This window comes from Hemitrygon akajei, chromosome 5, assembly GCF_048418815.1.
Source record: "Hemitrygon akajei chromosome 5, sHemAka1.3, whole genome shotgun sequence".
Taxonomy (NCBI): domain Eukaryota; kingdom Metazoa; phylum Chordata; class Chondrichthyes; order Myliobatiformes; family Dasyatidae; genus Hemitrygon; species Hemitrygon akajei.
In genome coordinates, this window is record NC_133128.1 from 170544672 (window position 1) to 170562558 (window position 17887).

The following is a 17887-nucleotide window of genomic DNA, read 5'->3' on the forward strand; positions in this document are numbered from 1 at the left end:
CATTGGATGACAGCACCTTCTATCAGTGTGAATATTTTAAAATGTAGTTTTTGCATAACATGATAAATGTTTTATTGAATTTACTTGTCTGGGAATAAAGAGCACATTGACTTGTTAGCAAATGACACAAGTACAACATGCATTGGTATCTAAAGTTATTTTGACACAATCGATTTGTGCTAAGTAATTACTGTCATACTGTTAAAATAACAAGTTTTTATAGTCATAAATTTGAATTAGTTTTGTAGGATATATAGAGCAAGTAATTGTTTGTAGCTGTTTAACAGTTCTATCTAACAAATTCTGTGATCTGTTTTTCATCAGATGCAGAAAAGGACGAGAGTTCTATAGATAGTCCACTACCCAGCAGCCCGCAAACCCACGTCATCCAGCATAGTTCCATCAGCACTTCAAATGGCATAAGTTCAACAGCAATGGCAGAGGCCGTTGCTACATCAGTCCTTACCCAGATGGCGGACCAGAGTTCGGAGATGAACCTACCCGTCCAGTCCCATGTTGCAATTGCTCCTTCATCTCAGTCTCAGCCTTCAGGAAGTTGATTGGATAAGTGTACTAATGAAGTCCACGGATGCTGTCTCAACAGTGACTGTAAAATGGGAATTTGAGAACTGGGAGGACCAAATCTCCAAAGTAATGCTATACTTCAAGTTTAGTTGCTTTTATTAGTTGTATTTCAGAAATGGCTACAGCAGTATAAGCAAGCACTTAACTTCAACCATGAAAACAAATGTTTAGACATTATTCTATGGTCTACAAATGCATTTGGTGTTTTTTTTTGTTTTCTACAACTAAAAGTTCACTTGAGTTCTTTTCTGTCTGATTTTATGGCTATGGAATAGGCAGTGAAAGAGTTGTTGAGCAGTGAAATGACTTCTAAAAGGTCACTGTCCTGAGGATATGAAAGAACGCTGAATTTTTATTCATAATATATCACTATATAGACTCACTTGATCTATACCACTGCTTTTATGTCTAAGAAAAGCTGCCTCCAAACTGCAAAAGGTTCCCTTAACATTGGAGTGAGTTAAATTTCCAGTATATCTTTGAAGATATTGTTACCACAAAGTAAAATTCTCACTTAGTCCGGCAAAGCTTATTACCACATAAAGGGTGAATATTCATTACTTATAAATTCTTATACCTGAGCAAGCCCCTGACAGAATTTTATTTGCAGAACTAACAACACATTTATTCTCTGCCTTTTCTAATTTGCACATTGTGAGGGAATGAAAGGATGTTCATTTTTGTTAGTAGTTTTGTTTTATGTCACTCTTAAAAAGATGTAGCCAGTGCATTTAGTAAACTTTATTTTAACCTTTTGCCTGAAAAACTCAGCAACTATGTTGCATATCATGTTAATGACGATGATGCAGATATCACTGGTCTATAACTTAGACCAATAGTTCTGTGAATGTTGCCTTTAATTGTCATAATGACTTTTGGTGGAATCCTATTTAAAATGATTGTGTATACAAATAATGAATATTGATTATTAACATTCCTTGTGCAATTTGATTGTTACTGATGAGATGGATTGTATATTATCTTTCTCTCATCAAAACTTCTGTGAAATAGTTGATTTTAAATGTGCCATGAATACTGTAGTGACTTCTTGGTTATACTTGGATAAATAGTTTTAAACAGGAGAAGCAAAAACAAATGATGAGAATCTGATGCTCTGATATTGACGATGCAGAAATAAAGGGAAAAAAAGAGGTGACAGAATAATGTATTCAGACACATCACAAGTTCAATGGTGTCTCCATATTTGCTAATTATGGTGCAACAAGGAGTCATGGGTGGCAAAATTATCAGGACCGGGAATGTAACTCATCCAGTGCATCTTTATAATTCTTCTAGTTTATAATTGTGTAATTTACCAGGTTAGAAAGTAGGACATGAGGCAGGTTGTTCAATAGAATTGCTTGGGACCTTAAAAGGGAAACTTCTCAACATATAGTGATAGACTAATACTGTGTGATGAATAACAGTTACACTATTCTACAGAATCCATGTCATAAACTTACTTGTTTTACAGACTGTATCTGTAGACAGAATTTGTGTCTTATCTTCCTGGTTGCAAGCTTCCATTTCTACAGAGGTAGCTTGAGGTGTACTCTTCCTCTTTGTGCAATTTGCATGAATAAGTTCTCTGAGAGAATAATTTATCTACAAGAACATGTCAATAAACTGTTTTTAAGTGCAGAAAAACAACATCTTCATTTCAAAATGCCATTTACATTTCTAAGTGGTTGTTGGAGCTATTGGGAGTATGTCCTTCAGTGCTGCCATCTGCCAAAAAATGTTTGAAGAGCAGAATATAACTTTCCATCCTTTGAAATTCAAGCTTTATCATATTGTCACCGTTAAAGCTACAAAATATTTCGGCATTTAAAGCTACGTGGATCTGTTTTAATGCTTTTCAATGTTATATAATCAATTTGATTTCAAAATAAATAAATTTAAAAATTCCCATGTTAAAAACGTCCAATATTTATAATATTGATACTCTGCATTCAGAATCAATGTATACTAGTTGTTTAAACTGTTGATAGTAGTTTACATTGCTTGAATGCCACTCCAATACCAAGTGCAGAACTATGTAAATTAATATTTTCTAAAGCAAATTTATTAAAGTTCTTTAAAACTTAATATATTTCCTGAAACTATATTCTGTTTCATGCCATATTCAACATAAATCACCTTTTGTAATCAGTAATACCTGTTCTTACTTCTGACTGTATTTTTTAATAATGAATATAACAAGTTCACTTCGAATTTCAAGACATTAGTGACTAATTAGATAATGAAATTCATTCTTCCTGACAAGATAATATTGTTATGCTATTGCATTGTACCTTTAAAAAATCCTGAATGCAGTGGTAAGACTTCCACTGTACCCCAACTATTTAAAGAATATAAATTAAATGTATTCATTGTATTTTAAGAGTACTTTGAACTCATTAGGTAACCACATCTTTCTCCACTATGTATCCTTGCTTAGTTTCAATCTTACCCATAAAATTAGCAGCAAAGTATTTTCAGCAAATGCTTCTCTTTCTGTCCTCACTCTGTTATCCTTATTATCAACATGGATCTGTTCTTTGCCCTCATAAATGCTGCCTCTGTATAACATTATCTACTTTGTAATAACGTCCATCTCTACCTCTTCACTATCTCCCTCAATTTTTACTGCCCTTGTTACCAGACCTACTGTCAAGATTAAAATAGTAGTCACTGTCATCAGGTGATGGAATGTATAATCATAACTCCTAGCCTTGCCAAGGGGTTTAGTTTAATCACAATATCAGCATCCTTTATAATCCTACTCGAGGATGCAACAGAGCAATCACCTCCTCCTAAACTGAGTATATCACCATCCCTCTGCATCACACTCCTACCCCCACCTCCCTACACTGGTGCTTGTGTTAGCCTTCTCACATTCATGTCTTTATTAACCACCCAATGTTGGGATCCTTTGGATCAAATTTGATTGTTCTGTTACAGCTCTTTGAATTTTTTTGTAAAGTATTTAATTCAAAACCTATATAAATTCTGGTAGCTCCTTTGATTACTTTTATTCTTGTCTATTCTTATGCTCTTTTAATATTGGCAGCCATGTTTTGTAAGTTTTTCCAAAACTCTGGGAGCTGAATAAACTCTTCTTGGGCTTCGAGCCAAGTGCAGGTATCAATTCTAACCAACGTTTTGATGACAAACTTTGCCATCTTCATCAGGAATGATGCCTGGGCATGTCTTGTCCGGTGGTATTTATAACCCTGTCAACTGTCACTCCTGATTGGTTGGACCTCATTCTGCCAGGATTCTACTGTCCCATCTTGTTTACAATTGAATTCCAGTTCTTACTTAGAGTGAGACCTTCATCTTTGTTAAAATTCTTTTCCTCTAGTTTTATTTCAATGGCTTCCTTCACAAGGCAGACCCAAAAGCACAGTAGTTTTGTGCAGTCGAAGTCAGTCATGTGGCTCTTGCGAATGCAATGTTCTACTACTGCTGATTTCTGTGGGCAACCCAAATGGATACATCTCCTTTTCTCCTTAATGCAGTTTTCCACTGTGCTGGTAGCTGTTGTAATATTGACAACAATCTCATATGTCCATTATTGCTTTCTCATTTGTTTACTCAGCTCCTAGTTACTAAATATCTCCTGTTTAAGTTTTCTTCTTTGTGCTTAAATTCTTTCAGGGTTATATGGAAGCTGTGATTTCCCCATGGGTTCTTCACCACTACATCTACTTAATTCTCGATTAGCTAGCATTCATCTCTGTCTCTGCTTCACCATCTAGAGCTTTCGTGTAAATCAAGGAGTAGGGGGGCACTTGGGAGGAAATAGTAAATTGTTCTCAGGACTTGTTTTTCCAAAAAGGGGTGCAACATATATCAGAGCAGATGAGTATTATGTGGAAGAAAAATGAGCAACATTTACAGGAAGGAAATCGGTTAACAGAATGCAACCACGATTTTTCAGTACTTCACACAAGGTTTTTCTTTAAACAAGTCAACAGTCAGTATGATAACAAAGGACAGCAAAATAGATTGACTGACTATAGATCAATTGTGTGTGAACCTTCATCTGAATAATATCCAGAACTTCCTCTGTAACACTGTGACTGAAGGTTGCCATTTATGTGTCAAATCCCCATCAAAAGTTGACAATGAGGCAGCAACCCCCAACAAAATTGCTGATGTAATTACTATTTTTATATAGTGAATGAGAATGCAGAAATACATTAATCAGTGGCATTCAGTACGATTTATTAATCACATTTGGCTTTGGATAAATCAAACTAACACTATAGATTCAATGTTTAGTAACACAATGCCAGATGCTCAATGGAAAACAATGCATGATTCAGCAATAAGCAGAACCATACACTACAAAAACACTAAACAGATGAGATGTAAATTCAATGAATGGGTATTATTTAGATTAGAGGAGGGTTGGAAATGATGCATACTTGGTAATGTGTGCACATTTGCATATATTACAAACTCAATCGGATATATGGACTATAAATGAACATTTTATTGATACAAGTATTGTAAGAGATGAGAAAGTCATAGATAGTTCAGTTGACTATCAACTTTGAGCATCAGGTAATTGGGGGAAACAAGAAATGTGAATATACTTGATTTAAAGATGTTGACATACAAGTAAGTACAAGTGCAAAGGGACCTAATTACCTAAAATTCCAAAATCTGATTCCAAAGCCAAAGTCAAGTTTATTATCAAATGCACGTGTGATGTATACAAGTACAATGAAAACCTTATTGCAGCAGCAGCATTCACAAGAAAAACATTACTTTTTTTTACAAGAAAACACAACAAAAAAAAGTCAATTCTAGTGCAAAGTGATGGAAGTGTTCATTGTGTTGCTAAACTATGTGATCAGAGTTTTACTGGTTAGTTTGAATGGTTGGAGGATAGTACCTGTTCTTGAAACTGGTGATGTGGGACTTAAGGCTTCTGTACCTCCTGCCCAATGACAGCTGCATAAAGATGGCATGGTCTGAGTGGTGATGATCTTTGATAAAAGATACTGCCTTCGTGAGGCAGTGCCTCTTGTAGACATTACCAGTGGTGGGGTGGATGTGCCTCTGATGTATTGGGCAAGGTTGATTTCTCTGCAGCTTTATGTGTTCTTGTGTATTTGACTTGCTGTACCAGACCAAGATGCAATGAGTCAGGATACTTAAATTTTTTTTGAACTATAAATTTTATAAAATGGGTTTATAAAATACAAGTATGAAAGACTGATGGTAATTTATTTCAAAATAATGGTAAATCCATTTTGTATATTAGTTTTGAGAAACCAGTATAAGGATGCTGTGAAAGTCAACAGGATGAGTGCCAGAATGAGAAAGATTTGGTTATGAGGTCTCAAATACTAATGCATTCGCAGCAAGGAAAGGGAAGCTTAAAAAAAGATTTGGTAAAGCATTTCCAAGTAATGTAAGATTTTGATGAGCATGAAAGATCTTTACATTGGTTGTTGAATCAATAATGAGGAACTATCAATTAAAAATATTCATTAAGGGAATATGTAATTTTTTTTAACATGGAGAGCTCTTCCAGCACAGTACACTGAGAGTAGCGGACAGAGATAGAGAGACAACTGTGTCTTTCAAAGAAGGCTGAGAGAAGAGACATGGAAGTCCGATTACTCGCAAATTTCTCAGCAAAGAACCAACAAGGCTCAGGTGATTTTTTTAAATAAAATTCTTATCAGGACAAACCAATGGAAAGAATCCTGCAATTCTTCCAAAGGGAATCATGGTATTCAGTTTACTTACAGGCAACACAAATCAGATACATTCTGTTCATCATGTCCACTTCAGTGCTGAAGTCTGCAGCTGAATCTGCTTGAACCTTGTTTTCTACAATTCTAAAATAGTTAATTATTGTCACATACTGAGGTGGTCTTGCAACCTGTACAATTAATTACAACAGTGCATTGTGGTAGTGGTAGTTGTCCAATGATGCCAGGAAACCTGTGCAGGGGAGTTTTTAAAGTGGAAACTAGGGCGGTCCCACTCTCGACCTTGGAAGTTGAGGTTCAGTGGTATGAACACATTGGGGTCTTGGTTGCAGTGGATGATGATCATGACGTCTTCAGTGTCTTTTGTTCTTCTCTTCATGAAATGTTGGAGAACTGCCTTCCTGGCCATTGGACCTTACTGTAGATCCCATCCCCCCAGTCAGCCAGAACTGACTTTGCATGCTAGGACAGGCATGTCCCTGTCTCACCAGGGTATGAGGCCGCAGGCTCCCCTCACCTGGTTTAGCCCACCTGTTAAAGCAGTGTACTGGGGTGTGGCTGCTGTCGTGTGCAAACAGCTATTTGGAGCCACAGGTGAGAGCTGAATGTCCGGTAGGGACCAAAAGGTGAGTGAGCTGCCCCAGAATGGACATGACAAGCCCCTCCCTGGATACCCCATGCACCATATATTGTTTTAGTATATGTAAAACAATGACAGAATGCAGAAAAAAGTGTTAAAATACAGAGAAAGGTTAAAGATCACATTGAAGTCAAAACGCCATTTTATTGTACTACCTATCGTAGCATTCAGTAGTCTTATTATAGCGGAATAGAATGCGCCTTTGAGCCTGGTGGTACATGCTTTCAGGATTTTGTATCTAAGTGGGGAGGAGAGAGAATGTTAGGGGTGGGTAGAGTTTTTGATTATCTTACTGAAGCAGCAAGAGGTGTGGGAAGGTTTCTTTCAGTGATGTGCTGAGGTATGACCACAGCTCTGCTGTCGCAGACAGAAGACACCATACCAAACTGCCATTTGGGGTAAAGTATTCCATGTTTTGATAACCTCGCAAAGTTTTTGTAGGTTGTTGCACTGTCATCTAATAATTCTTAGTCTAATCTTCATGCTCTTTTGTGCACTATAATAATTGACTGCACTGAAGGAGATGGCACCAGTGAACAATGGACTAATGATGACGTCCTTCAGACCGTTCATGAAACTACTACTACTTCTTTCAAATATGATTCTACTAAGCTAAGTGTGATTGAAAACTGTGATTTACATTTTGATGATGTGTTTTCAGGTTGATTGAGCGACCTGGTGCTTTGCTGTCTCTCAGCGAGTTCAGGGAAGTTTGGAGAGGAGTGTGTGACCTAGGGGCCAAGAAACCTGGAGACAGGGCACAAGCCCATGATCGACTCCATTTCTCACCTATCTTGCCGATTAAATCGTTGAGCAAGATTGAAATCAACAAGGACGAGAACAGAAGGCAAGTGGGTTTTCAGCACCATCTGCCTGCGTTTGGTCTATCTCCCTCTCTCCCTCGCTCACTCTCGCCGGAGGAAGGTGCCTGCATTTGACCAGCAGCTCTAGACCTCTTACTTGCTGCTGCCTAAGTCTTGAGTCTTGGGCAAGGTTTAATTAACACGGTTTGTGAATTAGACATTTTATGTGTTTCTAGTTACTCCTTTTTTGTTGCTATTTTGTGTAATTTTGATCAGGCAGAGTGGCTCTGCAGTCTGCAGTCTATTAACAACACTTGAACTGAACTGAACTAGATTGAACATTCCTAGACTGTTTCAATGACTCTGTGGTTTGACATTTTATATTCTGTTTTTTCCCCTATTTGCATAATTTGTTCCTTTTTTTGCAAATTGGGATTTGATATTTTCTTTGAACAGGTTCCATGGGTGTTTCTTTGTTTCTTGTGTCTGTGGGAAAAACAATCTCAGGGATTGTATACGGCATACATACTTTGATAATAATGCACTGCCTCGGAAGGCAGTGGAGGCCAATTCTCTGGATGCTTTCGAGAAGGAGCAAGATAGGTATCTTATGGATAGGGGAATCAAGGGATATGGGGACAAGGCAGGAACCGGGTATTGATAGTAAATGATCAGCCATGATCTCAGAATGGCGGTGCAGGCTTGAAGGGCCGAATGGTCTACTTCTGCACCTATTGCCTATTGTCTATAAATGTACTGGGAACTTTAACTTTTGCTATTCATGTGAAATTTAAAATACTACAATTTGGAAGCTGATGATGGGAATAATCAGTTCAAGTCCAATTCACCAGCTTCCAGTAGTGTCACTTAGCAATAGTGCACCAATGCATGGATCAACTTACTTTTGGACAATGAGGACCACTAGTTTACAAAGTTCCACTTTCCAGAAATCAAAAGACCTCAAGATAGCAGAAATTATGTAGTAAAAACAGAAAATGTTGGAAACACTGAAGAAATCAGACAGCATCTGTGAAAGGAGGAGTTAATACTTTTGAGTGAAGATCCTTGATCAGAACTGGGAAAAAGATGAAAAAAAATTAAGTTGAGGATAGGGATTTGACAGAGGGAATATTTCTAATAAGGTTTCAAAGCTACATTTAATGTCAGAGAAATATATACAATATACATCCTGAAACGCTTTTTCTTCGCAAACATCCATGTAAACAGGAGTGCCCTCAAAGAATGAATGACAGTTAAATGTTAGAACTCCAAAGTGCCCCCCAGCTCCCCTCCCCCCCCCCCCACTGGCAAAAAAAAGCATCAGCACCCTTCACCGAGCACGTGAGCAAAGCAACAGCAAAGACACAGACTTGCAGTACTCCAAAGACTACTTGTTCACCTGGTATTTGACATACCACAGGCTCTCTTTCCCCCTAACAAGGGAGAAAGAGGTGTCTGCGTTTTACAGCGAGAGGGGAGCCATAGGAAACAACCCACTAGTTTACGATGTTAAAAGTCTGTGGAGTTGCTTTTTCCGAGCTCTGTGCCCGAAGATCTCGGGTCTCTGGGCTCACAACCTTAGATCTTCCATCTCCCACGACACACCAATCTCCTTCCCGGACACCGACCTACGATCTGCCCGTCTCCAGGGCCACGAGATCTCGGCCCTCCAAAGGCGAGCTGAGCTCTTAGGCCGAGCCCTTGGCGTGCTGAATAACGGTGGGTTGTGAAACCCCGAGAGCAGGTCCCATTCCCGCAAAGAACCATAGTCAGCGTGTAACTCCAGGTCAGGGTCTTCGAAAGAATCCTGAAAGGAAAAAATTGAGATATTAAAGATAGAAATAGAGCTGTTTCCGAAGATGAAAGCAAAGGAGTTGCCATTAGGCGCCATTAATCCTCCTAAACTCCTCCTCTTTATTTAGGTGCAGTAAGGACTGTCTATCCTCAGTCTGTCCAAAAGAGGGGATTGAGAGCAAAGATTTAAATTTAACTTTCAACCTCAATCCTAATGTGTTTTCCTCTCGTGGAGGAAGGTGATCACTGCTGATCAGTAATACATGCCCAACTGCCAAATGAGTTTGAATATGCTATTGTTCCATCCCCCATAATTATATTCCAGCAAGCCAATGTTAAGAGCCTTGGAGACATGGCATCTTACCGCAGTGAACCAGGCCTTCTGCCCAACTTACCCATGTCAATATACTGCCCAGTGAGCTAGTCCCATCTGCCCATAGCCTTCTATGCCTCTTCTATCCATTTACTTATCAAGATGGCTTTAAATGTTGCTAATGTGCCTGCCTCAACTACTATTTCTGGTAGCTCAATACGCACCAGCCTTTATGTGAAGAAGTTGCTCCTGATATAAGATCTGCAGATGCTTGAAATTCAAAGCAACACACATAAAATGCTGCAGACCCTCAGCAGGCTGGGCAGCATCTGTGGAAAAGAGTTAACAGTCGACGTTTTGGGCTGAGACAATTCATCAGGGCAGGTGAAAGGTCTTGGCCCGAAACATCGACTGTACTCTTTTTCCATAGATGCTCCCTGGCCTGCTGAGTTCCTCCGGCATTTTGTGTCTGTAGCTGCACCTGAAGTCCCTTTTAAATCTCTTGCCTCTGATCCAAAACCTTTTTGCTATTATGTAACTTAGTAAGTTTATCCAGAGCTGTAGTACAGTAGACTGAAAACTATATTATGTTAGGTACTATTAATTAAGGAACACTCCTCTGAGGCACCCTCCTCCCAAGCATTAATTCCCTTTTGGACTTGTGCCTCTGCAGCCTTCTATTTTTGCTTAGTCTTACTGGCAAGATGCACTTTCTGGCAATGGCAGTTTGCCAGCTACATGTGTGATGCATTGGCATTGAATAGCTTGTACCCCAGGGCATTTTCTGATTTTCCACTCTGACAGACTTAAGCCATCGTCCAAGAGCCTCACTTGGCCTGCCTTGAATTTCAAATCAGTGACTTTGCCCAGTGGGGCAGAAAGCTACGTACAATGCTGCAGCTGTACCCAGCCATGGTGGAATGGCAAGAAGGGGGAAGGAATATTGTAACTACTGGATCGGATCCTTGCCTCCTTGTTAAAGGGGTTGCCTGTGACAAGTGAAGTTGCCAGAAAACTATCAGAAATTTTGTTACGAATGAGGAGCAACTCTGATGGGCAGAAGAGTACAGAATCACCATTGCCCCCCCCCCCCCCCTTGGAGAATCGCAAATCGCTACTATTCCGATACTGTTATCAAGGGAGATGAGAGAGACAACGCAGGGATACACAAAGGTTGGAATGTCTCCTATTGACAAAGAGAGAGGTTACTGCTATTGTCTCTTGAAGAAGGAATTGTGTATTGAGTACTGTTCTATTCATTGAAACCCCTCGGGGGCAACCAGAGTGGTCTGGTTGAGGGATTGCATCATCCCAACCTGATTGACACCTGAGACCTCGTGAGTGGGGATAAAAGTAGGGTCTGGGGAACACCCCTCAGACACACCAGGAGAGACGCTACGAGACCGGTGGGGGCTTATGTGTGTGTCCACCCTTGCCTGGGTGACAAGTCCTCCACGGAACGGTCTAGCTAAAGGACGGAGGGGTCATACGTGAATGGCCACAATAACAACGCATCGACAGATCAAGATCGTAAAAGGAAAGTCGGCAAGTTACTCTCTCTCTCTCTCTCCAACAATTGCAACACAGTGAACAACAACTACTGTAGACTGTATGAACTGAACTGAACTTTATATTTCCATCGGACAATTCATTATCCCCTAGACAACGATAGAGCTTATTTCTTATTGATTATTATTATACCCGCACTTTTAGGTTTAGTATTGATGACGTATATTATCTGTATATTTGCATTGATATTATTTTTGTGTATTTTTACTAATAAATACTATTAAAAATAGTATCATCAGACTTCAACGGATACTCCTATCTTTGCCGGTAAGACACCCAGTTACGGGGTTCGTAACAACTTGGGGCCTCGTCTCGAGATTTGAAACCAAATTGGAGGGCCAGTAAATCGGGCTTTTAAGTCTAGACTTGGATCTGGTTGTGCGGGTAACCAGATGGGAAAACAGCAAAGATGGATGTAGACGAATTTACACAAAACCCGACTTTGAAGGCGCTAGAGGGGGCCACAAAGACGGACTTGGTAAATATTGCGAAAGGACTAAATCTCGCAAAGGTGAGGTTGTCAATGAAAAAGTGGGAGATGCGGAGGTCCATAACTCAGTATTATATTGAGACGAATGTGTTTTCGGCTGAGGTATTGGACAATATCCCTGAAAAGGTACCAGCTATTGGGACAGCTCAGTTAGAGTTGGAGAAATTGAGGCTGGACGCGGAACAGAGGGAAAGGGAGTATGAGCTCCAGCTAAAGGAGTTAGAGCTGAAAAGGGAGAAGTAAAGAGCTGAAAAGCAGACAAAGCATGAAATTAGATTAAAAGAGCTGGAAGCAGCTGAAAAGGAGAAGGAAAGAGCTGAAAAGTAGAGGGAGTATGAGGAGAAGGAGAAACAGAGGCAGCATGAACTGGACATGGAGAAGTTAAGGCAAGAGCGAAGAGCTCAAGGGGCAGACCGAGAGGAGAGGTTTAATGTTAGTAGGGAGTTTAGGTTAGTACCTCCGTTCGAGGACACGGATGTTGATAGTTGTTTCTTGCATTTTGAAAAGGTGGCAGTGAATCAGAAGTGGCCCAGAGATCAGTGGGTGGCGTTGTTACAAAGTGTGTTAAAAGGGAAGGCACAACAGGCATATGCGGCATTGTCTGTGGAGGAGGAGGAGTATGAGAATTACGAGGAAGTAGAACAGGCCATTCTTCGGGCCTACGAATTGGTACCTGAGGCATATAGACAAAAGTTCAGAGATTTAAAGGAAGTGTGGAATCAGACATATGCAGAGTTTGCCTATGAGAAGGGTGTGCTCTTGGATCGCTGGTGTGCGGCAGAAAGGGTAGAAGAGGATTTTCGGCGTTTCAGAGAGTTAATTCTGATTGAGGAATTTACAGTTTGTGTTTCGGATGATATCCGGATGTATTTGAACGAGAAGCCGAATAAGTCCATATCAGAATTTGCCAGGTTCGCAGATGAATATGCCCTAACCCACAAGACAAAGTTTTCCTTGACTAAGAGTTACCAGAAAGACCGTAGGAACGGTAGAGAAAGCCCGCCGGCTGAGGCAGAAATTCAGCCGGGAGCTAGTGGTAAAAGTAAGGAGGAAGAAAGGCAAGCTGGCAGGAGGGTTCCTGGCTTGACCTGTTTTAATTGTGGAAAGGTTGGTCATATTGCATCTAAGTGCTTTGCTCCGAGGAAGGAGACAGGAAAAGGGAAAGCAGCAGTCCCTACAGGATGTATTGTGTTGATCAGCAAATTGACGAGAAAGCCCCAGGTAGATAGAATACGAGAGGGGCGTGAGAAATTTATTTCAGAAGGGACCGTGTCTGTGAAAGAGGGAGAAACACCAGTTCCAGTGCGGATCTGGAGAGATACTGGAGCTGAGCAGTCATTGATTCTCAGTAAGGTACTAGATTTTGGTCCTGAGACTGGAGAGGTAGCTTTGAGAGGCATAGGAAAAGGGACAGAAGCTGTGCCTTTGCATAGGATCATTATAAATTGTGATCTGGTATCTGGACCAGTTGAAATAGGGGTGCAATCAGAATTTCCGAGAGCTGGCGTGGACGTCCTTCTGGGTAATGATTTAGCAGGTGGTGAGGTTTGGTCAGCCATGGAGCTGATGAGCAAGCCTGTAAGCGTTGAGGACCCGCCCCTAGATTCCAAGATCTATTCTGCATGCACGATCACTCGTAGCATGTCGAGAAAGGCAGCTGAGAAAGAGACCAGTTTAAATGAGTCCTGTGTGGATTTGGCTGAGACGTTTTTACCGACCCTGTACCAAGAGGGGTTAGAGGGTGGTAGAACGGAGAATAGGGAGGTGAAAGAGAGTAAGGGAGAGGAGGTAGACCTACCCTTAGCCAGTAGGAAATTTATAGAGGCACGGAGTAAAAATGAGAAACAGATAAGGCTGTTAGAAGGTCCAGGGTTGGACATGGATGATCTGTCTGGCTTGACAGAACTGTTTGAAGAAGTTGAAGAATTTAAAGGTGTTCCCGATAATGAAATGAGGGCAGTCCTAGATGAAAAGGATGCCATTACCTTGAAGAAGTCTGCTGGGTTAGCAGATGAGGTTGTTTTAACCCGCAGGGTTGAGTTTACTCCGGAAGGGAGTTGCCCAGAGAGTAACTGGGAGGATCAGGGGAACTTAGAATTTGAAAAGGGGATGGGTATTGAAAGCCTGGAAGAGGCAGATGTCCCGTTTGAGTGTGTTCAAGATGTGGATGCACGTGGTACTGAACCTAGTAATGAAACTCGGATAAGTCTGAGGTTTCTGATTCAGTTAAAAAGGAATGCAGTCCTTGTGGGTCAGATGGACTTGGTTCAGTGAAGAAAGGGTTAACCTTGGTACTAGTGGGAAGTGAGAATTCCCAGTTGTTTGTGTTCGAAGGTGTGTTCAAAGTTAGTGAGGAGATAAAAGGTGGTGATGTGGATATTATTATTGAAGGAGAGGGGAAAAGTGTAGTTCCTAAATTGAATGAAGAAAATTTGAAGTCTGGATTGGTGTCAGAAGCAGTAACCAGGCTGAAGGAACAATGGCTTGTTAACAAGGTGCCTGCGAATCAATTACAGTTTGATTTGGAATGTAAAGGTACCCCACTCGCTAATGTTATTCAAGGGTGTGCTGTGAAGAGGCAGAATTTGAAATGTTGTTTGGACAAAGAGGGATCGCTTGCAGATATTATACTGAAAACTAATAGAATGAAGGGTCCTGAAGATAAAACTAACGACTTGCTTAAAAATAAAGAATTGTGTGGAAGTTCAGAAGATGGGCTAAGTTTGGAAAACATTGTTGATAAAATAACTCCTATGAAAGGAGTATGCAAAAGCCTATTCCACACTGGTGAGCAAGCTAACCACATAAGAGTTAACTGGAAAAGGGCGAAGGTTGAAAAATGCCACTTTAAATAACAGAATCTGGTTTTAAGGGATTTCGACAAAGCATGTAAGTAATAAAGGCAACACCATGGAAGATTGACTGTTAAGTTTAAAAGTAAAATAAAGATTAGTATTTGCTTAAACTTTTGTAATGTACTACAGAATAATCACACATGTATTGGTTCACATTTTGTATTATATACTTAAGATCACAACCCTTTAGTTTTGGTTTGCTGAAGAAAAGGAATTAAAAAAATAAGTGGTTATTGAATTGGAGTCTGATGCTACAGGAATTTATTAAGGTACAAGATATTAAGATATTAAAGGAAGTGACAATGTAATCGCTAACTATTTAGATGCTAAATTGAATGTATAACTGTATTACTCTGTAGTGAAAAACTCTTTCGTATTGTGTTAGATTCTGTAATTCTGTAAGACTCTGTATTAGTTAATTTTTTCCCTGTGGTAAAAATTCTTAGAAGGATGGGGGTGTTACGAATGAGGAGCAATTCTGATGGGCAGAAGGGTACAGAATCGCCAATGCCCCCCCCCCCCCCACTTTTGGAGAATCGCAAATCGCTACTATTCCGATACTGTTATCAAGGGAGATGAGAGAGACAATGCAGGGATACACACAGGTTGGAATGTCTCCTATTGACAAAGAGAGAGGTTACTGCTATTGTCTCTTGAAGAAGGAATTGTGTATTGAGTACTGTTCTATTCATTGAAACCCCTCTGGGGGCAACCAGAGTGGTCTGGTTGAGGGATTGCATCATCCCAACCTGATTGACACCTGAGACCCCGTGAGTGGGGATAAAAGTAGGGTCTGGGGAACACCCCTCAGACGCACCAGGAGAGACGCTACGAGACCGGTGGGGGCTTATGTGTGTGTCCACCCTTGCCTGGGTGACGAGTCCTCCACGAAACAGTCTAGCTAAAGGACGGAGGGGTCATACGTGAATGGCCACAATAACAACGCATTGACGGATCAAGATCGTAAAAGGAAAGTCGGCAAGTTACTCTCTCTCTCTCTCTCTCTCCAACAATTGCAACACAGTGAACAACAACTACTGTAGACTGTATGAACTGAACTGAACTTTATATTTCCATCGGACAATTCATTATCCCCTAGACAACGATAGAGCTTATTTCTTATTGATTATTATTATACCCGCACTTTTAGGTTTAGTAGTGATGACGTATATTATCTGTATATTTGCATTGATATTATTTTTGTGTATTTTTACTAATAAATACTGTTAAAAATAGTATCATCAGACTTCAACGGATACTCCTATCTTTGCTGGTAAGACACCCAGTTACGGGGTTCGTAACAATTTACACCACAAAAAGATGAGGACCACCTTCTCCATTTCGGTTCAAGAATACTGTCCAGCCAAATCGTACCAAAGGTTAATGCACATTAAGGTGCCCATCCAAAGCACTTACTAAATTTATTTTAAAAAATTAACTGAAATACCTTTTCAAGTAGTGAGACACAGATTCCTTTCACTCACTGTATGAGAAAATTATTTCCTCACTTATCTGCTAATCTGCCTATTAATGCAAAGTTGACATAAAGGGTCTTAAATAAAAAATGTGCTGAAGGAACTCGGAAGAATGAACATTATCTGTAGGGGAAAGGAATGGTCACAGTTTCAGGTCAAAAACTCCTTTCTGTATATTAACAAAAGATTAAATTGTGAAGAAAGGGGTTAATGTATTGAAATTATACAGCAGGACACTTGCCTATAAGATGAAAATACCGTTGAGCTTACGAAAGGTCCAAAAAACTAGGTAATGATAGAGATCTAGAAGATTACAATGCTAACAGGAAGGAGTTTAGGAGTGAAATTAGGAGAGCCAGAAGGGGCCATGAGAAGGCCTTGCGGACAGGATTGTAGAACCCCAAGGCATTCTACAAGTATGTGAAGAGCAACAGGATAAGACATAAGAGAATAGGACCAATCAAGTGTGACAGTGGAAAAGTGTGTAAGAAACTGGAGGAGATAGCAGAGGTACTTAATGAATACTTTGCTTCAGTATTCACTACGGAAAAGGATCTTGGTGATCGTAGGGATGAAAAGTGGACTGATAGTGATAGTGGACTGAAAAGCTTGAGTACGTAGATATTAAGGACGAGGTTGTGCTGGAGCTTTTAGAAAGCACCAAGTTGGATAAATCACCAGACCGGACAAGATGTACCCCAGGCTACTGTGGGAGGAGAGGGAGGAGATTGCTGAGCCTCTGGCGATGATCTTTGTATAATCAATGGGGACGGGAGAGGTTCCGGAGGATTGAAGGGTTGCGGATGTTGTTCCCTTATTTAAAAAGGGAGTAGAGATAGCCCAGGAAATTATAGACCAGTGAGTCTTACTTCAATGGTTGCTAAGTTGATGGAGAAGATACTGAGAGGCAGGATTTATGAACATTTGGAGAGGCCTAATATGATTAGGAATAGTCAGCATGGCTTTATCAAAGGCAGGTCGTGCCTTACGAGCCTGATTGAATGTTTTGAGGATGTGACTAAACACATTGATGAAGGTAGAGCAGTAGATGTAGTGTATATGGATTTCAGAAAGGCATTTGATAAAGTACCCCATGCAAGGCTTATTGAGAAAGTAAGGAGGCATGGAATTCCAGGGAACATTGCTTTGTGGATCCAGAACTGGCTTGCCCACAGAAGGCAAAGAGTGCTTGTAGATGGGTCATATTCTGCATGGAGGTCGGTGACCTGTGGTGTGCCTCAGGGATCTGTTCTGGGACCCCTACTCTTTGTGATTTTTATAAATGACTTGGATGATGAAGTGGAGGGATGGGTTAGTAAGTTTGCTGATGACACAAAGGTTAGGGGTGTTGTGGATAGTGTGGAGGTCTGTCAGAGGTTACAGTGGGACATTAATAGGATGTAAAACTGAGCTGAGAAGTGGCAGATGGAGTTCAACCTAGATAAGTGTGAGGTGGTTCATTTTGGTAGGTCAAATATGGTGGCAGAGTATAGTATTAATGGTAAGACTCTTGGCAGTGTGGAGGATCAGAGGGATCTTGGGGTCCGAGTCCATAGGACACTCAGAGCTGCTGTGCATGTTGACTCTGTGGTTAAGAAAGCATACGGTGCATTAACCTTCATCAATCGTGGGATTGAGTTTAGGAG

At 40.4% G+C, this 17887-nt stretch overlaps 1 protein-coding gene across 6 annotated transcripts in view; it reads left to right on the top strand.

Annotated features, from left to right (window-relative positions):
• atf2 (activating transcription factor 2) overlaps positions 1-2673 on the top strand; it is a 117499-nt gene extending 114826 nt beyond the window's left edge. For 5 of the 6 annotated variants that reach the window (XM_073047175.1, XM_073047180.1, XM_073047178.1 and 2 more), the window contains one exon: positions 325-2673. In XM_073047175.1, the coding sequence (XP_072903276.1) occupies positions 325-560 (236 nt within the window). In that variant the 3' untranslated portion in view covers positions 561-2673. The remainder of the gene's footprint in view (positions 1-324) is intronic. The other variant, XM_073047179.1, reaches the window with a different exon arrangement.
• The last annotated feature ends 15214 nt before the right edge of the window (positions 2674-17887 follow it).